This window comes from Mesoplodon mirus (genome assembly GCF_964341445.2).
Source record: "Mesoplodon mirus genome assembly, chromosome: 10".
Classification (NCBI taxonomy): Eukaryota; Metazoa; Chordata; class Mammalia; order Artiodactyla; family Ziphiidae; genus Mesoplodon; species Mesoplodon mirus.
Genome location: NC_138986.1, coordinates 13,866,588 through 13,890,344, shown reverse-complemented (window position 1 = coordinate 13,890,344; position 23,757 = coordinate 13,866,588). Strand labels below are relative to the sequence as shown.

At 36.0% G+C, this 23,757-nt stretch overlaps 1 protein-coding gene across 16 annotated transcripts in view; it reads right to left on the bottom strand.

The window, feature by feature from the left end:
- SYNE1 (spectrin repeat containing nuclear envelope protein 1) overlaps positions 1 to 23,757 on the bottom strand; it is a 472,944-nt gene that overhangs the window by 339,257 nt on the left and 109,930 nt on the right. For 13 of the 16 annotated variants that reach the window (XM_082633720.1, XM_082633725.1, XM_082633723.1 and 10 more), the window contains exons 8-13: positions 15,505 to 15,701; positions 12,810 to 12,919; positions 9,433 to 9,483; positions 5,533 to 5,640; positions 2,258 to 2,395; positions 812 to 976 (exon numbers count right to left, since the gene is read on the bottom strand). In XM_082633720.1, coding sequence (XP_082489846.1) covers positions 812 to 976; positions 2,258 to 2,395; positions 5,533 to 5,640; positions 9,433 to 9,483; positions 12,810 to 12,919; positions 15,505 to 15,701 — 769 coding nt within the window. The remainder of the gene's footprint in view (positions 1 to 811; positions 977 to 2,257; positions 2,396 to 5,532; positions 5,641 to 9,432; positions 9,484 to 12,809; positions 12,920 to 15,504; positions 15,702 to 23,757) is intronic. The other 3 variants (XM_082633738.1, XM_082633721.1, XM_082633722.1) reach the window with 1 other exon arrangement.

The window sequence follows — 23,757 nt, the reverse complement described above, 5'->3', positions numbered from 1 at the left end:
AAAAGAACATCACAGAGCTATTAGAAAATACCTCAGGTAATGAGTCTACTGGAATTGTCGTTAACAAGTACAGAAAAGGGAAGTGCAGATCAGAGAACTTCTAAGAGGGTGCAACATCTATGAACCAGTATGAATGGATGTCTGGGAGGCCTGATTCAGGGCAAGTTCCAGACCATACTAGTGAAAGGAGGATAGTTATCAGTTAGCCATTAATAAATAATAAACTGTAACCTGTCTCCACTGATCAGGCTTGCTTTAATAAAAGCTTGCATGTTCTCTAAGGGTCACACAGCCTAAAAAATAAGATGTTGGCCAAGGTGAATTTAGGAGCTTGGAGTCAGCTGTGTCCAGTTTGAGCTCCAGCCAGTTAAGACTGGCTAGGTCCACTGACCCTCCATCTGGGCATGCATTGAGTGGTGGCCTATTGACATCAGAGGGCCCAAAACTTCACCCTATGGTCACGCGAATGCCACCATTTTCTGAACATACATCCCATGAAGAAGCCTGTGGCTTAGCTGCATCTGCACAGAATGAATATCACCTCACCTTTTTCTTATCTCTCATTACCTTTCCCTCAGCTCCCCATGCCTCAGCCTTTTCTCATAAATAATGAGATCCCCTCACCTTCAGGGAGGTGGGTCTGAGATTTGTTCTCCCATCTCCTCACTGGACTGCCCTGTGAATAAACCCTTTCTCTCCTGCAAACCTCAGTGTTTTCAGCCTTTGGCTTGCTGAGCAACAGGCAAACAAACCTGATTCGGTAACACACTAGAACTGTTATGCTGGAAGGTTTTCCAGCCAGAATGTTTACCTTGTGTTGTTCACGTTTCCGTTGTATTGTGTTGGCTGTTTCCTCATGAACCTGCTGAATGGTTATTTCCTCTCTCAGGGCCACCTCTGCTCTATATAACCAGGCCCCTATGGTGCCCAGAGGTGCAGGAAGAGACTTATCAAGTTGTATATGCCAATCAAACAGCTGAAATACAAAAGTAGAAAGACAGTATCTTAACACAGAAGACAATTCCTAAAATTCCCCCAAATGACTTTAAAGCCTACAAAATGCTTGAGGTTAATAATTTTGGGTTAATGTAATAAATATCAAGTAAGAAAGTATCTGTATTCTGAATCTGATGCTTTGAGAAGTTCAGAACACAGATATTTTCCTATTTGACATTTATTAAATTAACCCAAAATTATTAACTTAAATGGGGAGAAAATGACACTTAGAAGCAAGTTTTGAGGAAACTTAAAATACATCTTAGACATGGAAGGATATTATTGGGAGATCAGGCAATTTTCTTCTTATAAGGAATAGCATAAAGTGCCCACTGATTTTCAGACTGGCTTTTGCTGAAAGGGAATGGACTGGCTTTGCTGACACGCTCAAAGATGCAGCAATTATACACTTGCTGATGTGTATCCTTTAAAACCTTCTCTATGATGAAAACAGGTCCAGAAAAATCAGGGTCATCTAGACATCTCTGGAGGAAAATGAGTATTCACAATTCTTACTATAATAATATAATTCTCTAACCATCTTGTCATTTCTTCCACTTCATCCAATTCTCAAGTACTGTTTCCTAGCTTATTGCAATGAGAGGTGGGATGGGTTGGGGTGCCTGAGATCTAATCTATTCTATGATAGAGTTTAATGGGAAAAGTTAGATTATGAAAATGAAGGAAATAGGGTGAGTACAAGGCAAATATTCCCATGAGTGACAGAAGTTTCAGAGGTTTTGAAATCTTGGTCTTTAAGTCTGCAAGATATTAATATGAAAGTTACAGAGTAATTTTCCTTCAAGTTCATGACCAGATAAGAAGATAAGCTTAAACTAAAGAATATAAAAATAAATGTGAATATAGGAAGATGATTAACTGTTGATGAAATCTGATGATGGAATTTGGAGAAGCTGTTGAGGCTCCATTCCCGGGGAGTCACCTCTTCTAAACAATGCAGGATTAAACTGTGCAAAGTGAGAAGTAACCTAGGTGGTCTTTCAGGATTTCAGTGTGTCATCTGGTCAATGGTGATATCACACTTAGGGCAGGCAAAGCAGGAAAGAGTTGTTAAACAAGCACTTCCACTAACTGAAAGGAAAACTTGACAAGTGGACAAAGTCTATCCCACAGGTAAACCTTCCCACCTCAGACAGAGATAGGAGGACCTGATGTAACATCGTTTTGAAGAAAGAGATGACAGAAAATATTTTTGACTAAATTATATGAGTCTAATGAAATGAATCGTTGGAGAACTTACCCTAGAGGACACTCTATCCCAGGACTGTTTTACCAATGCTTGGTCAAGTGACAATTTACCACCTCTGTGTATTGGTTGTATCAAGTGTTCAATCTGTTTCCTTTTCATTTCATATTGAACTCTGAAGTGCTTAAATGACTAAAAGAGGAAAAACAGCAACAACATGGCAGTTAGTCAAAAAAGGCAAAAGCAAAGGAAACCACATTTCCTAAATAACAATCCTTTATATTTGGATAACATTCAATATATGTTGTTGACAATAATAATGACAGTCATGATGCTAACAGCAGCTAGCATTCATCAAGCCCGGATGATGAGCCTGGTTCCATGCTAAGTGCTTTGTACATATTATCTTCTCTGGCTCCCCATCACCCTACAGTCTAGACAAGCCCTGTTATTACTACCAAGCCCAGAGGTGACCTGGCAAAGACAAGTAGTAGAGTTAGGACTAAAGCCTAGGATTTCTCATTCCTAGTTAAGTAAACTACAAGCCACTCCCTGCTCATCAGGAAATAATAATCAACAGGAGTATAAATCTATATTAATAATCAAAATAGTTGTGTTCCTTTAAAGCACCAAATAATTAACAAATAGAAATTGCACATATCAAAATAGTACAGAATTAACAATATCTTAATTTGTGTTTAAGTTAAGTGTATAAAGAGGTTTACTTTAGGGGACATCACTTAGGTAATAATCCTTTGCTTTAATTTTATGGTGTTAAAATATTAAGTAGTATATCTTTCTTTTGTCACAGTATGGTTAACATAAATTTGTAATATGTAGACTTAACTGTAAGTCTAATACTAACCTCAGAAAGTAGTGATTTTAATGAAAGTCCTACATTTTATGTTCAATTAACACATCCTAAAATATGTCTCAAAGTCCAAATATGAATTGAAAATGCCACTCAATGTGCAATTATATTAAAGAACATGAGAATAGCCCTGCAGAATCTAACAGATAACATTTGAAAGAATTTCTTAAGTCACTGAGTAAACAAACATGTAAATTCACATAACGAACACTTGGGGGAGATGGTGAATAAATATTTTCCCACAAACTTTACCTTCCATTCCCTCTAACTTAATGTAATTTTAAAATGCCAAAACATAAAATCAGTCTTCAATTTTGTTCTACAGAATTCTATATATGGAAAAACTGGAAAATACACTATTAATTGATAAGTAGAAACAGAAGATTTTGATTACATAATAAACACATAAATGAAAGAAAACATTCCCTCTGCTGTCTAACCCTATTTTAAGAGACTTGTGATCATCTTTGGCCTGAAAGGAATGTTTCTGATTTATACTTTTCTAATCCTTAGTTTTCATCTTATAAATTAACATCTGTATAACCGGTAACTTTATAACTTGGAATTTATTTATTTATTTTTTTGCGGTACGCGGGCCTCTCACTGTTGTGGCCTCTCCTGTTGCGGAGCACAGGCTCCGGATGCACAAGCTCAGCGGCCATGGCTCACGGGCCCAGCCGCTCCGCGGCATGTGAGATCTTCCCGGACCGGGGCACGAACCCGTGTCCCCTGCATCGGCAGGTGGACTCTCAACCACTGCGCCACCAGGGAAGCCCCTGGAATTTATTTTTGATAATTTATGCTAAGACTAAAACTCGCTAATGGACTAAATAAGTACATTCACTCTGTTCTTGCATTATAGTCTCAATTAACTGAGTTAATCATTTTAATGGAGCTCCTCCCAGAAAATTATCTTTTTTGGGGAAAAAATTACATTGTGTTTCACAGCAAAAAGTACAAACATATAATCACATACGGAATGTATTGCATTGCCAAGTCCATCAAATATAATACTGATGGCATCATCAATCTGAATTCAGGCACGCTTTACAGAGAGGATTATATAAAATCACACACTAACTCTAACGGCTAAATCTTTTATCATCTGCCACTTCGCATCTCTTATATCACGCACACCTTTTTTTGTAGCAAAAATGATCAAAACATAATGTAGATTAGAATATACTGTAGTTTTGCCACTAAAATGCAACGATATTTTAAGTAGGAGAAATGTCAATGCTACACAGAGTTAAGTCACAATTTAATGGAAAAATCTCTTGAAGTGGAAATTGGAAGCTGAAATACAATTAATGATAGTGTAATGAGACTGGAAGAAAGAAGAACCACCACAGCAATAACACTGGCCGCAATGTGAATGCAATAGTGTTGAAGGAGGCAGGTGGCAGGAGAAACTGATTTCATTAATGGGCCCACTCCAAATAGTCATGTTGCAATTTTTTATTTGATTCCGTTTATTCTATAGTAATTTTCAACATGGCACTGAAGTCATTTTTTGGTGGAATTTTTTTATTAGGTAACATCTGTAAGATCATGAGTTGTACAAAAACAGCGATTAAATGTGTGTGTTTTGGGTCATCTACAAGACTCTGAGTTCTCAGAAAGTCATGAAGCCTCAGAACTCTATATAGTGCAGATACGTACAATTTAAAACTACCAACTCCATCTCTGGGTGTACACCCAAAGGAAATGAAAACAGGATATTGAAGAGATATATGCACTCCATGTTTATTGCAGCATTATCACAATAGCCAAGATATGGAAACAACCTAAGTGCCCATTAGTGGATGAATGGGTAAAGATGATGTGGTGTATATATACACAGAATGTTATTCAGCCACGAGGAAGAAGGACCTCCTGCCATTTGTGACAATGTGGATGAAACTTGAGGACATTATACTAAGTGAGATAAAGCAGACAGAGAAATAGAAACACTATATAATATCACTTATACATGGAATCTAAAAAAGTCAAACTCATAAAAACAGAGTGCAAAATGGTGGTTATCAGGGGACTGGGGGTAGAGGGGAATAGGACGGATATTTAAGTATATATAAGTAAATAAGTCCTAGATGTCAAATCCACAGTACAGTGAATATAGACAACAATACTGTATTATAATCATCAAACTTGCTAAGACAGTAGAACTTAAGCATCTCAACCACTAAAAAGAAAAGATAATTATGTAACATGATAGAGGTGCTAATTACTGCTACAATGGCAATCACATCACAATATATAAATGTATTAAATTTTAAAAACTACCTATATATATAGAAATACAATTATTAAATTATATGTAAACAAAATAATGTATATTATTTCTTTAAAGACATTTCTCATTAATATCATTTGAAAGATTAAACAGATTAAATGACAAATATGAATCTTACTCATGAAAGGCTTTTAAAAAAATTGAAATCTGTTTTCCATACATTACCTGATATTTATCCTGCAAATTTGATTCTGTCATCTGTGCCCTTGTCAAATCTCTTTCAAATTGTTCTATCCAAGCTTTTGTTTCCTTCAAAATTAGCCCGTCCTCTCTCTAGAAACCAGCAGACATTACAATTGTATTAGTATCTGTGCATTTACGTAATTGCTGATTAATACTTGACTGATCCTAGAATACACTGAATATTTAATAAGTTCTAAATGTCTCTGAAAAATTTTCTTTCTCCCTGCCCTCACCTCTTTTGGAGAATAAGAAACAAAAATTAATTCTAAAATAAAATCTTAATTATTGTGCTGAATACTGAAATTACCTACCTCCATTGTTCTTCTCAAGACACATTTATTTAATTAAGAAAATGTGCTTAAGAAGAAATATGAAAGTACAAAAATACTCAGAAAAAGGAATGGCTGGAATGGGAGTAGAAACAGGCCTGTGGCTGCTTCTTAACCCAAGGCCATTGGTAACAGAGGACTGTTCTGGATCAGATTAATTTTGACTGAACTCGAGGAACTACAGTCACAGTAATATTGGATTACTAGTATATACTATTTTTAAAAACCTTATCCACTAGTGTAACATAAACTCCATGAGGACAGAAAGCACATTTATCTTGTTCAGTATGGTATTCCCAGAATCCAGCAACATGGAACCTATCAGATAATTTATCAAATTATCTGCTGAATGAATGCATACAAGCTACCACTCACATCTCAAAAATGAAAAAAAAGTTGGACAGTTACATACTTGCTTCCACAAATAATAGGAGTCATTCTAGCATTGATTTAGTGAACATATCCTAAATTTTCATCGAGACTTCTTATCTGGTAAGAAGGCCAAAGTAATCACAAACATATTTAACATGAGTTTTTGGCACTTACAAATAGCTTTCCACTACAGCATCTCATCTGATGGTCACAGCCCTGTGGCCCAGATGAAATGACTGTCTGCTGACAGGTGAAGTGGCACAGAAGAAAGAATTCTGGCTATGGAGGCAGGTAAAGCTGGTTTCAAATTCTTGTTCTGACATGTGTTAGCTCTGTGAGTTTGGGCACAATATTTTTTTTCTTTTTTGAATCCTGTACTTCAGTTTTTTCATCTTTCTTTATACTCCATCTAGGCCTGAAGTTAAGGATCTATCAACACAATAGACTTTATGCCAATACTGGAATAAAAAATTAGAAGTAACTAATTTCATATCAAATGTTGAGTTAATTTTTATCTCATGCTTCATGAAGCATGAGTTTATGTATATATAAATATGCTATAAAATGTATAATGTGTATGTTTGAGTGAGCATGAGAGAAAGAAAGAAAGAAAAGTAGTGAGAAGGCTGACAGTTCAGCTGCTTGACATTTAGATGGTCTCTATAGGCAAATAGTCGCCTGTGCCTTTGAGTGCATGTGAAAGTCACCAATTGAAAAAAAGCCCAGTGCAGAGGTTGGCACACATGCTATCATGATCTGTGTCCTCTCTCACTTCTTGGTGTTACAAAGACAACCCTTTTCTGCCTGGAACAATTTCCCCTGGATAATGTCTTGCTCAGATCTCAGCTCAGGCACACTCTTCTCCGGAAAGCTTTTTCTGACTCACAAGTCTCAGTTGTGAGTTTCTCTTCCACCAGTGGTCCTCAAAAGTTAGTGGACACTAGAATCACCTGGAGGGCTCATGAAAAAGATTATTGGGCACCACCCTCAGGCTTTCTGGCTCAGTCTATCTAGTGGAGGCTGAGAATGTGTATTTCTAACAAGTTTTCAGGTGAATCTGATGCTGCCTGCTGGTCTAGGGACCACATTTTGATAACATTTTTTTCTATAATCTTGTAACAACCTGATATTCCCCCAGTAATATTCAAATATTCAAATATTCCCCCAAAATGCACTGTATTTTTTTTTGGAGGAAAAATTAAGTCTTATTTATTTTTAAAACCAAACCACTAGGAAAATATATCACAGTCTTGAAACAGCAAACAGGCTGTATTATCATTTCAAGTAATAAGTTGGTAAAAACACAGCAAGGTCCTTAATAAAATGATAAGGTGCCAGAACTATGGCAAGAACAATGCATGTCGCGAAAGTGGTGCAACCACTTTGGGTCGCACCAAAGGTGGTGAGCCAGAGGGGCATGGCAGTGCCCAATGCACTGGTGCACTTGCTGCATGGACGCCTGGCTGTCCTCACAACAGCCGGCGCTGCACCGGAACATGAGGCCCTGCATCTTCCAGATATTGTCTCTCTCCACACTCCACATCATTTAGTCCACCGCCTCCTGTACCCGGAGCTGCTGTGCTGCACCAGGGCGACCCCGTACTGCTCCATCCCGCACCGGCGTCCACATGGACTCCCGCGCACGAGCCCGCCCCCGCGCTGTATTTTATTGTCCACTATTTGTCTCTTTTTCCCCCCTGCATTCCAAACCCCTTATGTATCTTCCCTTCTCCAGCCTAACACAGTGTCTGGAACCTGGTATCAACAAATAATTGTGAATGTCTGATTGATTGGTAACATAGTTAATTAGAGAAAGATATGGAACAGAAGCCCAAGACTCCAAAGCCTCAGCTCTTCCCATGATGTCTCTTTTGAATGAAGAGGTGAACGGGGTCATGGCACATGTTTTATTATCGGTTGAAGCACTAATGACATATAAGCTCAGAGGAACTCAATGCTCTTGGTCTACCTCCAAGGGACCTGAGGTCAATGTGATCACTAAGTGAGGCCCACCGAAGTGAGTATGGGACTTCACTGTGAACCTCCGAAGACAGGCTCATCATCACCTTTTCTTCACCAATTGAAATTATTTCACAGAGTCATCTGAGAGAAAAGGATTATGTTCTTAAAAATAGCTTTATTAGAGTACATTCAGTAAATGATTTTTCTAGTGGTGGGGAAGTGCAATAAGATTAAAAAGGATGTAGCTATTTACACACTCAACATTCTCCTTTTTAAGAGGAAAGTGAAGTACAAAATAGTATTTAAGTTCCCAAAACCCATTTAGTGTAGTGGCTTTTCTTCAATTGGTAACTTTCACATGTATTGAAAGACATAGGCGACTATTTGCCTACAGAGACTATCTGAATGCCAAGCAGCTAAAGTGTCAGCATTCTCACTACTTCTCTTTCTTTCTCTCTCTCACGCTCACTCAAACATACACATTATACGTTTTATAGCATATTTATATATACATAAACTCATGCTTCATGAAACATGAGACAAAATTTAACTCAACATTTGATATGAAATTAATTACTTCTAACTTTTTATTCCCATGTTGGCATAAAGTCTATTGTGTTGTTAGAGCCTTAACTTCAGGCCTAGATGGAATATAAAGAAAGATGAAACAACTGAAGTAGAGGATAACTTGGATATGGGAAAAAATTCTTAATCATTAATTCCACAAATATTTTTTTGAGCACTCAACATGTGCCATGAACTTTACTAAACCATACAACTCAACATTGCACAGAAGAGATGTGATGAAACTCAGGATTACAAACTAATTGAACACTTACCTTTTTCAATTATTTCCTGCTTAATATTTTAAAGTACAAAAATAAATCTTTAACTTTATTTTAATTTTCCACGTCACATATAAAGAAATTGTAGTTATTTTAGTTTTTCCTTTTATTAGTGTTATTAAGTATTATTAAAAAGAAATTAATGTCATCTTATAATTAAAGATTAGTGAGGAAGTCCATGGGAGTGGCTTAGACTGTAACTTTTAATAACACATATGTCATTTGTTCTACTAGAAAGGAAAAGGAAATAACAGAATTAAGGTGTTAAAATAAATGTGTACATAAAGACAAATACATGCAAAAGAATGGCTGACAAGCTACAGAATGCAGAATGTTTGAAAGAGGTCACTAATTCAAGATTACTTAAATCTTACCTTAAGAATTTGGATAGAATTTGCAAAAGATGGGAAACCTGGAAGTATTTCCTAACAATATGAAAAAATAATATATAGAAAAATCATATAAATCATGGAAAAAATTATATAGGGAACAAGAAATATGCCGAGGCATCTGTCTATAAATAAATAGACAATAATTTTAAGGGTATAATTATTTTAAGATGTTTTCACAACTTTTGAAAGTATCAAAATATTTGAATCAAATAAGGCAGTGTAGTATTGTAGCATTTGATGTTTTTGTTTTAATTTGTAATAGTCATATGTGGCTATATATATACATTATACATACGTCTTGAAGTAGTAAACATTTTGAAAGGAGAACAATGTAAAAAAAGGTATATGGATTCATAGTTTTCTCTATAAATACTGTCATAATATGCATCTCTGTATTCCTATACAATTAAGACTGTGCTGTGCTTCTGAAAGCAGTCAGTAAAATTTGTTGCAGTGGGGGAAGAAATGAGTGAACAAATAACTGAACGTTTAATAGATGAGAGAGATAAGCCAACATGCCTATTTTATTTATTTACAATTGTGTGCTAATTATCCAAGGACTACCTTTAGGGAAAAAGTTCCTTTATCAGTTTTAATGGATGAAGTAAGAAAGGCATAGCAATGTCTATTTCCAATAAAATTCGATTTAAAATAGTATCTATGTAATATCTAATTTAAATAAATTCATAAAACAGAAATGAAAATCAAATACACCAAAAAATGAAAGCCTGATAGACATGTTGATGCCAATATTTTTAAAAAAATGAATTAAAAGAACCATTTAATAAAAACTGAGTAGACAAATAATGAGGATTTCTAGGTGATGACACCAACCCTAATATGTAGTGTATAAAATCTTAAAGGTTCATTAGACAGAATTAGATGGTCATTTAGCTGCATTAAAAAAACATAAGCCCTACATCATAAAAAAACTAAAAAATTCTTTTTATTCTGCTCAAAATATTCATTTTTAGATGCTCATACCCTACATTACAAACGTCTCATTAAAAAAAGGGTAAACCTTATTTTCTAAAAGAAAAATCAGAATTTATCTTCTAGAGAATGAGATTAGTTTCTTAATAATAAAGTTCTTTAGTACAGTATATTAGCAAGTTTAAAGCAGGAGTGTGCTTCAAATCTCTGAGGATTTTTGCATTAAATCCTTGCTCTTGAGCATTAATGTAAGTATCTCCTTTTATTTCTCAGACCTTACCAGCCACCATGTTTACTCATCTGGAGAGATGACTAATGTCAGAGAAATTAAGAGTACAAGCTTAGAAATCAGCTCAGAAGTAAATCCAATTGGGTAACATAAGATCTTGAGATATGATAATCAGGTGGAAAGCTGATATTCTCTATGCCATATGAAGTAAGTCTAATACACCTCCTTACAGAGTTTCTTATTCACAGAGCACTGTCCATGCCCAATTATATTCTCAAAACCCAGAAAACCCCAAATGAATCCCAAGCACATGACTCAGTCCACACTGGAATTTGCAGTCTTTCGCTTTCAGCGGTGCTCCTTAGGAACATTATTTTTCTAACTATAGAATAAGTCACTCTGGTGATCAACATTTGTGCCTGAAGCCTGGCAAGGAACAACCAAAAAAAGGTTTCTTGAAACCATAGTTTTTTTTTTTTTGAAACCATAGTTTTTTAAATAACTAACACAGTTCTATCAAATGCCACCTTAACTTCATCAAGTGACCTAGGAAACACCAGTTACCGCTGTTTTGCTTAATTCTTTTACGAAGATTTCTATTAGTGCAAAATCTTTTCCTACTTGAAAACTTTGGTTTATGTTCCCCTGACCTTTTCCTTCCTTAGATCCATTTCTAAGACACACAGTACACTTTGTTTTTCTTGTTTCTCTTCATTATAATCTCAAACCTCTCTGAAAACTCTAGTTGAGACCTCAACAGTAAAGACAGAGAGATTGTTTTGAACATGTCCTGAAAATTCCATTTATAATTTTTCCCTGATGTCATTCTGCCTAATAATTAATTTTAAATTCAGTAGTAAATCCATGTCCCTCTAAAAAAAAAAACCCCAAACCCACCCAAAAAAACCCAAACCAAAACAACAACAACACAAAACTAAATCAAAACTAAACAATACTATAGTACTTTTAAAAAATAGGAGAATAATATCCATTGTTGTTCAAAACAGAACGTAGGCATTCTGGTGTGCTGGCTGGACTGTAAAATGGGAGATCTTTCTACAGGAGGATTTGAAAAAATCATTTCAAAAGCATTAAAAATCCATATGCCCTTTAGTCTAGGAATTTCTCTTCTAAGAAAGAACTGTAAAACAATGCTTATTACAAAATTGTTCATAGAAGTATTTTTTTATAACAGCAAAAAATAAGAAATTTTCAACAATTAATATTGGGTAAATAAATTACTGTACATCTATACGATGTTCTAGAAAGAATGGCATGAGAAGGGTTTTGTATGATGTTAACAGAAAACAGAAAATTATAAAATTGTATGTATACTACAATTCTATCAATATTTTTGTTAAAATATTTTATGTGTCTACACACATGGAACACACCAAAGTATTAATTATTTTAGAATAGGTTCTCTGCAGAAGGTCAAGTACAGGTAATTTTCTTTTTCTTTTTTTCCCAACTTTTGTTTTTGTTTATTTATGACAACAAATATATATCACTTGAGCAGTATGAAAAATGTAAATGTTATTTAAACTACTGAGAGGCTGAGAATCTAAACACAGTGAATAATTAGAACTTTCATAAGTTTGCCTTACTTACATATGTTTGCAATGAATAGCAACTTATAAATCTAAAAGTCAAAATTATATTTTATCAGACTGAACAGGAGAAGGGAACTCAGGATCTAAATGCATAAATAATATGATGGATATAAAATTAATTCAATTGTCAAATTGCTACAATAAAGTTTCCTGACACTGCTATCTTTACTTTATTCTACTCTACTATTTTATTTCATTTCATTTCATTTCATTTTATTTGCCATGCCGTGCTGTTTGGGAGATCTTGGTTCCCCGACCAGAAATTGAACCTGTGCCCTCGGCAATGAAAGTGTGGAGTCCCAACAACTGCACCACCAGGGAATTCCCTATCTTTCCTAGATATTAATCCCTCACTATTATATGTTCAGTATTTATTATTAATAATGCTTTCTCTGCTATATCCAACATAAAAATCAGAGAAATCTTTCCCTCTAATCTCCTCCCCAATTGGTGATATCAGTCTTTACTCAGTTGCTCTCATATTAAAATGCATTCCAGTTTAATTTTTTGAAAACAGCATATTAAAAATCCAAGTCACTACCATTGAGTGTATTATCAGCACTCAAAGAAAAACAAACACTCACATCATTCTCTTGCCCATCAGTGCCTGTACTGTGAACGTCGGGATAATGTGTCAGAAACTGGGCTACGTAGGTCATAATAGACTTCTCATCTGGTTTATCCACATCAACATCTGGAAAAATCAAACCCAAATGTGAATAAATTAATTAGCATTAAAAAGATTTTAATAATACAAACTTTGAAATCTAGAGAATATACCAAAAGACACTGTCCTAAATGCAAAAGAAAAATAGAATACTATTTAGACATGGTGAGAGGAAAACCCAGTTTAGTCTGGATAATCCATGGGGGCAATTTTATTACTCAGAAAGATGACATATTTTAACCCAGAGCCTTTAGGAAAATAGTACGTGTCATTTAAATAATCTCTACACTCATCAGAAATATGAGATATATATAGTTATTCCTACATTCTGTCTAGTTACTAAAATACAAATAATATGTACATTTCAGAATTGGGGTAGATGAGTAGTAAAACATGCTAACAGATGTGGCACTGAATGACAAGTGACTACATAGTCTGTATACTACATATGGCCAAATATCAATTTATTTTAGAAAATAGAGAGATGACTTATGTCCAAGTCCTTACGCAGCTTCTCCATTGTGGAGCCTTCCGTCTAAGTCACTGTACTTTGAAAAATCAAGTACTCTTTGAGAGAAACAGAGCCTGAAAAGATCTCAACCACTGTCATTTTAAAGTATATAGACGTTTACCTAATTAAATCAGTAAAAATCAAGCAAAGATATTTATATGAATTTAGTAATTATAGAATCAGGGTAAGACTGGATACATAAAAACTGTTGAATGTTTTCAACAAGTCTTAAATATCCCATTTAAAGGCAATGGAATAAGGGGTTACATTTGGAGATTAGAAATACAACATCTGCACCAATAGAGAAAAAAAAAAAAACAGAACAAACAAAAACCATGAAAATCAAAATATAAAACTGCCCTAATATTTTGCATTGTTTCTTGTGATTTGAAATATAATTTCTAGCGACCATCAATGTAGGATTTAAGAAGTGGACAACTCTTAAAAGACTTAAAGATAATGTATTCTGGAGTTCACGAGATGACTCAGAGGTGATTTTAGAAATGATAAGATCACTGATGTGGAGAATGCATGTGAAGAGTAAAACTTTCATGAAGAGTGAAAGTGGAAAGAAAAACATTTAATACATGACTTAATATAGTATATGTTTTTAAATACACGTGGGACTAAATCATAAAACAATTGTTATAATAGATATTGGTCTATTTAATCTGTATTCCTAAGAGTTTATATGTTCATGTTGGCTAAAAACTTTTGGGAAGTGGAAGTTCTCATTACGAAAATAATCACTTTATATGTGGGATAGCGTTGCATTTGGGCAAACTCAATTTCTGATGATCAAAGAAAATATTAAGATCCTCTAGTCTGGTGGATATGAAAGAACCATTCATATCCTCCTCCTATCCTACTCTAGGAAGAAATTTCAGCTCTGATGCATTCTCTGAAGTGAGGGCTGTGATATTTGTGTGTCTTTGCCCTTGAGCTGAGTAGTGTCCTGGATACTATTGGCTTTTTGTGTGTGTGTGTGAAGACACAAGGTGGAAAGTCCTTGGCTCCCCTAGTGAGACTGGAGGGGGGGCAGGCACCACAGGTCCCTAAAATGTCAAGGGATCTCCATGCTGGCTGTCATCTCAGAGGGAGCCAAGCAGGTAGACACTGTTTTAGAGCTAGAAATGTTCATTCTGAAATCTCATCTTTAAAAATAACTTGCAGAACTTCCCTGGTGGTTCAGTGGTAAAGAATCCACCTTCCAATGCTGGGGACGCAGGTTTGATCCCCGGTTGGGGAACTAAAATCCCACATGCGGCAGGGCAACTAAGCCTGTGCCGCAGCTACTGAGCTCGCACGCCCTGAAGCCCTTGCGCCACAACTAGAGAGAAGCCCACGTGCCACAATGAAGACCCGATGCAGCCAAAAAATAAAAAAATAAAATAAATAAAATATTTTAAAAAAACTTGCTTTCACTGTATTTACATTTTTGCATTCATTAATGGAAATTTCCATAATTACCAAGCCAAATAATAAATTATCTGGCACTTTTGGAAAATTCACTTTGACCCTTTTATTTCAATTTAACAAACAACTAGAAGTTTATTAAAGGCATCAAAATTGCCTTTTGAAGGCTTGACAGAGTTAACTCCATTTCCAGAAAGTCTTAAAATTCACAGCCTTACCAAAAAGTTGCCAAGAAATTCTAGTGAAAGATATTAGGTCAATCACTTGGGTAGTTTGACTGATTGACACCTAAATACTGGATAGTTATCAACATTTCTAAGTTTCTAATGACTAACACTTTAACGATACGCTCTGAGATTACTAACAATTTTTTACTCTTCTGGATTCTGTGACACTCGTCCTCCTCGCAGTACGCTCACTTGTAAAACTTTCATTCCATCCTTAGGTACATTGAGTAAGTACATTTCCCCTGGCTGGTACCACCCATGTCAGGGGCTGTTAGGAGCAACACAGCTATATTTTGCTCCCGTGTATAGTGGCAAATATTTTTCCAAAAGAAAACTGATGCAGGAAGATACAATTCCTTCCCACTTTTCAAAGTTTTCTGACCTCTCGGAATATCTGGGTTTAAGACATATAACCCTACTGAGCGAGGGATACAAGAGCCAGCAGTCGCTCAACATGCCTTCGGGATCCAGGAGTCTCGGGATTCCCAGCTCCGTTTCAGCAATAGTGAAAGCCTCCTCCAGGTTTTCCCGGTTAGATCTTCCTTTCACCTTCTCCAAGTCCACTAGTTCCGGTTGAATAGCATGGATGACTGAATGAAAGGCCACTCCACTTCTCCAACTCCGCCCGAAGTCTTTTACTTCTATTCCACTCTGCCTTTAAAAAAAATAATGATAATGTCACTTTCTAAACAGGTAATGCACACTTCCTCAAAGACTCAATCCAATCCTCCTCGGCAATGGATGATGTGCAGTTAGCTATACCGGTATACTGGTTTTGAGAAAAAATAAGCGAAGCAAAATTTTTAATGGGTACCAAGATAAGGTGCAGAAATTCTGGTTTCATACTTAAAGAGTTTTCTAAATTCGAGTTTTCAGTAATTGAAAGGCTCAATGGAAAGCACATTTTTAAAGGAAACCAATAGAGAGAAAAAACACCTGACAAAATAAAAAAAGGGAACATTTTAAAAACACTGGAACTGGTAATAATTCACCATTGTGTATTTGTTTGAAGAAGTCTCTAACACATTTCTAATGATAATGACAAGCAGCCTGTGTTGTACATGCACAGATGATAACAGACAAATATAATGTGGCTGAATTATATCAAATGCTGTAGAATGAACAAAATGCAAATGGTTGTGATCATGTCTCTAAATTAGTCACAAAAAACCCTATACTCCACATAAGTACAGACAAGATTAATTTACCCTACCATCAAACTGTTTGAGCAAATTGTTTTTTAAACTTTTTTTTAGAATTGGCTTGAGGGCAATGTGCTGGCGGCAAATCGTTGCTCTCTCATGGATTTACTTCAAAGCCAGATATGATCACTAAGAAGTGATTCAAATTGGTAGCAATATTTTGGTGTTGAAAACAGAAGTGAGGCAAGCTCACAATGAATAATTTTTCTCTACATGTAACTTATCAACCATAAAGACAGTTTCAAAAAGAGTTGCAAAGATGTCTTTGAACAACATTTTTTGATTAAGTCTAGAGCCTTTAAAGGTGATCAATAAATTAGGTAACATTCAGTAGATAAATATTCTGGTAGTTTCTTTTTAGAAAATTAGTCTCATTACAGTTGTTTCTAAATAAAGCAGAAATAATATCACTCAATTCTTCTTTTCTACTATATTCTCAAAATTTCCACAAACTGTAAGAGACAGTATATATTACTGATACCATGATTAATATAAAAAGTTGGTAAATGCCTTTACATTTTATCTCTGCAAACTTTAAGTTTCACTTCAAATCATGTTTTAACAATGTACACTGAGTTTGCATAAAATATATTGTGCTACAAATAACATCCTTGGACTTAATCACTGGCTTCTTAAATAAATATTTTAAAAACAATTTTGTAAGATTGCAGCAACATCTCTTAGTTCTTTTAGAGTTTCTGTCTCTGGTGGTACAGATATAATTTTTTCAGCCAATGCCTGACACACTGGCAAATATCCACCCAGGTTAAGCAGCATGTTCTTTTTATCTATTCATTTGTACATTTGCCTCTGGCTTCATCTTTCTTTTCTTCCTATATTTTGCCATTGCCCACAGTTCCCCGTTTTAAAATGTTTTTGTATTCACAGTCTCTTTATGCCACCTCAAATTATTCTTTTTAATTTTTTTTACATTTTTTAATTTTTATTTTTTTTGAATTTTATTTAATTTATTTTTTTATACAGGAGGTTCTTATTAGTTATCTATTTTATACATATTAGTGTATATATATCAAATTACATTTTAACAAATTGAGTTCTGGTTCAAGATGGCAGAGTAGAAGGACGTGCTCTCACTCCCTCTTGTGAGAACACCAGAATCACAAATAACTGCTGAACAATCATTTTGACAGGAAGACACTGGAACTCACCAAAAAGATATGCCACCTCCAAAGACAAAGGAAAAGCCACAATGAGACAGTAGGAGGGGCACAATCACAATAAAATCAAATCCCATAACTGCTGGATGGGTGACTCACAAACTGGAGAACACTTATACCACAGAAGTCCACCACTGGAGTGAAGGTTCTGAGCCGCACATCAGGCTTCCCAAGCTGGGGGTCCAGCAATGGGAGGAAGAATTCCTAGAGAATCAGACTTTGAAGGCTAGCGGGATTTCACTGCAGGACTTCTACAAGACTACAGGAAACAGAGACTCCACTCTTGGAGGGCACACACAAAGTAGTGTGTGCATATCAGGACCCCGGGGGAAGGAGTAGGGACACCATAGGAGACTAAACCAGATCTACCTGCTAGTGTTAGAGGGTCTCCTGCAGAGGCAGGGAGTGGCTCTGTCTCACTGTGAAGACAAGGACACTGGCAGCAGAAACTCTGGGAAGTACCCCTTGGTGTGAGCCCTCCCAGAGTCCACCATTAGCCCAAACAAAGAGCCAAGGGAGACTCCAGTGTTGGGTTGCCTCAGGCCAAAAAACCAACAGGGAGGGAACCCAGCCCCACCTATCATCAGACAAGCAGATTAAAGTTTTACTGAGCTCTGCCCACCAGAGCAATAGCCAGCTCTACCAACCACCAGTCCCTCCCATCAGGAAACTTGCACAAGCCTCTTAGATACCCTCATCCATCAGAGGGCAGACAGCAGAAGGAAGAAGAACTACAGTCTTGCAGCCTGTGGAAAAATAACATATTCACAGAAAGACAGACAAGATGAAAAGGCAGAGAGCCATGTACCAGATGAAGGAATAAGATAAACCCCCAGAAAAACAACTAAATGAAGTGGAGATAGGCAACCTTCCTGAAAATGAATTCAGAATAATGATAGTGAAGGTGATCCTGGACCTTGGAAAAAGAATGGAGGCAAAGATCAAGAAGATGCAAGAAATGTTTAATAAAGATCTAGAAGAATTAAAGAACAAACAAACAGAGATGAACAATACAATAACTGAAATGAAAAACACACTAGAAGGAATCAATAGCAAAATAACTGAGGCAGAAGAACGGATAAGTGACCTGGAAGACAGAATGGTGGAATTCACTGCTAAAGAACAGAATAAAGAAAAAAGAATGAAAAGAAATGAAGACAGCCTAACAGACCTCTGGGACAACATGAAATGCACCACTATATTCGCATTATAGGGGTCCCAGAAGGAGAAGAGAGAGAGAAAGGACCAGAGAAAATATTTGAAGAGATTAGAGTTGAAAACTTCCCTAACATGGGAAAGGAAATAGCCACTCAACTCCAGGAAGCACAGAGAGTCTCATACAGGATAGACCCAAGGAGAAACACGCCAAGACACATAGTAATCAAATTGTCAAAAATTAAAGACAAAGAAAAATTATTGAAAGCAGAAAGGGAAAAACAACAAATAATACACAAGGGAACTCCCATAAGGTTTAACAGCTGATTTCTCAGCAGAAACTCTACAAGCCAGAAGGGAGTGCCATGATATACTTAAAGTGATGAAAGGGAAGAACCTACAAACAAGATTACTCTACCCAGCAAGGATCTCATTCAGATTCTGTGGAGAAATCAAAGCTTTCCAGACAAGCAAAAGCTAAGACAATTCAGCACCACCAAACCAGCTCTACAACAAATGCTAAAGGAACTTCTGTAAGTGGGAAACACAAGAGAAGAAAAGGAGCTACAAAACCAAACCCAAAACAATTAAGAAAATGGTACTAGGAACATACATATCAATAATCACCTTAAATGTGAATGGATTAAATGCTCCAATCAAAAGACACAGGATTGCTAAATGGATATAAAAACAAGACCCATATATATGCTGTCTACAAGAGACCCACTTCAGAACTAGGGACACATACAGTCTGAAAGTGAGGGAATGGAAAAATATATTCCATGCAAATGGAAATCAAAAGAAAGCTGGAGTAGCCATACTCATGTCAGATAAAATAGACTTTAAAATAAAGAATGTTACAAGAGACAAGGAAGGACACTACATAATGATCAAGGGATCAATCCAAGAAGAAGATATAACATTTATAAATATATATGCACCCAACATAGGAGCACCTCAGTACATAAGGCAACTGCTAACAGCTATAAAAGAGGAAATTGACAGCAACACAATAACAATGGGGGATTTTAACACCTCACTTACACCAATGGACAGATCATCCAAACAGAAAATTAATAACGAAACAGAAGTTTTAAATGACATAATAGAGCAGATAGATTTAATTGATATTTATAGGACATTCCATCCAAAAACAGCAGATTACACTTCTTCTCAAGTGCACATGGAACATTCTCCAGGATAGATCACATCTTGGGTCACAAATCAAGGCCTCAGTAAATTTAAGAAAACTGAAATCTTTTCCCACCACAATGCTATGAGATTAGAAATCACTTACAGGGAAAAAAACATAACAAACACAAACACATGGACGCTAAACAATACGTTACTAAACAATCCAGAGATCACTGAGGAAATCAAAGAGGAATTCAAAAAATACCTAGAGAGGGCTTCCCTGGTGGCGCAGTGGTTGAGGGACCGCCTGCCGATGCAGGGGGCGCGGGTTCGTGCCCCGGTCCGGGAAGATCCCACATGCTGTGGAGTGGCTGGGCCCATGAGTCATGGCTGCTGGGCCTGTGCGTCCGGAGCCTGTGCTCCACAACGGGAGAAGCCACAACAGTGAGAGGCCCGTGTACCGCAAAAAAAAAAAAAAAAAAAGAAACCTAGAGAAAAATGACAATAAAAACAAAACGATCCAAAACCTATGGGATGCAGCAAAAGCAGTTCTAAGAGGGATGTTTATAGGTATACAAGCCTATCTCAAGAAACAAGAAAAATCTCAAATAAACAATCTAAACTTACACCTAAAGGAACTAGAGAAAGAAGAACAAACAAAACCCAAAGTTAGCAGAAGGAAAGAAATCATAAAGATCAGAGCAGAAATAAATGAAATAGAAACAAAGAAAACAATAGCAAAGATCAATAAAACTAAAAGCTGGTTCTTGGAGAAGATAAACAAAATTGATAAACCATTAGCCAGACTCATCAAGAAAAAGAGGGAGAGGACTCAAATCAATAAAATTAGAAATGAAAAAGGAGAAGTTACAATAGACACCGCAGAAATACAAAGTATCCTAAGAGACTACTACAAGCAACTCTATGCCAATAAAATGGACAACCTGGAAGAAATGGACAAATTCTTAGAAAGCTATAACCTTCCAAGACTGAACCAGGAAGAAATAGAAAATATGAACAGACTAATCACAAGTCATGAAATTGAAACTATGATGAAAAATCTTCTAACAAACAAATGTCCAGGACCAGATGGCTTCACAGGTGAATTCTATCAAACATTTAGAGAAGAGCTAACACCCATCCTTCTCAAACTCTCCCAAAACATTGCAGAGGAAGGAACACACCCAAACTCATTCTACAAGGCCACCATCACCCTGATACCAAAACCAGACAAAGATACTACAAAAAAAGAAAATTACAGACCAATATCACTGATGAATACAGATGCAAAAATCCTCAAAAAAATACTAGCAAACAGAATCCAACAACCTATTAAAAGGATCATACACCATGATCAAGTGGGATTTATCCCAGGGATGCAAGGATTCTTCAATATATGCAAATCAATCAATGTGATACACCATATTAACAAATTGAAGAATAAAAACCATATGATCATCTCAATAGATGCAGAACAAGCTTTTGACAAAATTCAATACCCATTTATGATAAAAACTCTCCAGAAAGAGGGCATAGAGGGAACCTACCTCAACATAATAAAGGCCATATATGACAAACCCACAGGAAACATCATTCTCAACGGTGAAAAACTGGAAACATTTCCTCTAAAAACAGGAACAAGACAAGGAGGTCCACTCTCACTACTATTATTCAACATAGTATTTGAAGTCCTAGCTATGGCAATCAGACAAGAAAAGAAATAAAAGCAATACAAATTGGAAAAGAAGAAGTAATATTGTCATCGTTTGCAGATGACATGATACTATACATAGAGAATCCTAAAGATGCCACCAGAAAACTACTAGAGCTAGTCGATGAATTTGGTAAAGTTGCAGGATACAAAATTAATGCACAGAAACCTCTTGCATTCCTATACACTAACAATGAAAGGTCAGAAAGAGAAATTAAGGAAACAATTCCATTTAGCATTGCAACAAAATGAATAAAATACCTAGGAATAAACCTATGCAGAAAACTATAAGACACTGATGAAAGAAATTAGAGATGATACCAACAGATGGAAAGATATGCCATGTTCTTGGATTGGAAGAATTAATATTGTGAAAATGACCATACTACCCAAAGCAATCTACAGATTCAATGCAATCTCTATCAAATTACCAGTGGCATTTTTTACAGAACTGGAACAAAAAATCTTAAAATTTGTATGGAGACACAAAAGACCCCGAATAGCCAAAGCAGTCTTGAGGAAAAAAAACGGAGTTGGAGGAATGAGACTCCCTAACTTCAGACTATACTACAAAGCTACAGTAATCAAGACAATATGGTACTGGCACAGAAACAGAAATATAGATCAATGGAACAAGATAGAAAGCCCAGAGATAAACCCATGCACCTATGGTCAACTAATCTATGACAAAGGAGGCAAGGATATACAATGGAGAAAAGACAGTCTCTTCAATAAGTGGTATTGGGAAAACTGGACAGCTACATGTAATAGAATGAAATTAGAACACTCCCTAATACCACACACAAAAAGAAGCTCAAAATGGATTAGAGACCTATATGTAAAACCAGACACTATAAAATTCTTAGAGGAAAACATAGGAAGAACACTCTTTGACATAAACCACAGCAAGATCTTTTTTGACCCACCTCCTAGAGTAATGGAAATAAAAACAAAAATAAACAAATGGGAACTAATGAAACTTAAAAGCTTTTGCACAGCAAAGGAAACCATAAACAAGGCGAAAAGACAACACTCAGAATGGGAGAAAATATTTGCAAATGAATCAACAGACAAGGGATTAATCTCCAACATAAATAAACAGCTTGTGCAGCTCAATATTAAAAAAACAAAGAGCCCAATCCAAAAATCGGCAGAAGACCTAAATAGACTTTTCTCCAAAGAAGACATAGAGATGGCCAAGAGGCACATGAAAAGTTGCTCAACATCACTAATTATTAGAGAACTGCAAATCAAAACTACAATGAGGTATCACCTCACACCAGGTAGAATGGGCATCATCAGAAAATCTACAAACAACAAATGCTGGAGAGGGTGTGGAGAAAAAGGAACCCTCTTGCACTGTTGGTGGGAATGTAAATTGTTACAGCCACTATGGAGAACAGTATGGAGGTTTCTTAAAAAAACTAAAAATACAATTACCATATGATCCAGCAATCCCACTACTGGGCATATACCCAGAGAAAACCATAACTCAAAAAGAGTCATGTACCGCAATGTTTATTGCAGCACTATTTACAATAGCCAGGTCATGGAAGCAACCTAAATAGCCATCAACAGACTAATGGATAAAGAAGATGTGGTACATGTATACATTGGAATATTACTCAGCCATAAAAAGGAACGAAGTTGGGTCATTTGTAGAGATGTGGGTGGATTTAGAGACTGTCATACAGAGTGAAGTAAGTCAGAAAGAGAAAAACAAATATCATATATTAATGCATATATGTGGAACCTAGAAAAATGGTACAGATGAACCGGTTTGCAGGGCAAAAAAAGAGACACAGATGTAGAGAACCAACGTATGGACAGCAAGGGGGGAAAGCGGCCAGGGGCGGGGGTGGGGGTGTGATGAATTGGGAGATTAGGATTGACATGTATACACTGATGTGTATAAAATGGATGACTAATAGGAACCTGCTGTATAAAAAAAAAAAGAAAACTAAAAAAAAAATTAAGGTGGGTGTAAATAAGTGAACAGCTGATAAATATTCGTCATGTATTAGATATTTTCTGATTTTCTTAAACTTTATTGTTTTAGACATTTTCAAAAAAGAAATATATAAAATGTTTTCCTAAATATTCACCATGTTGGAACAATTAACAATGGTTTGTTACATGGTCTTCCTCTTTATTTGTTGAATACATACACACACACACACACACACGTACGCACACACACCTATAATGTTTTGTATTAGATCAAACTAGTAGGTCATATTCCTAAAAAGCTTTAGTCCGAGCCTCTGAATTGTAGATACAAAATCAAAGAAAATTTAGATACCTCACTTAAAGAAGTGATACAAACTGAAA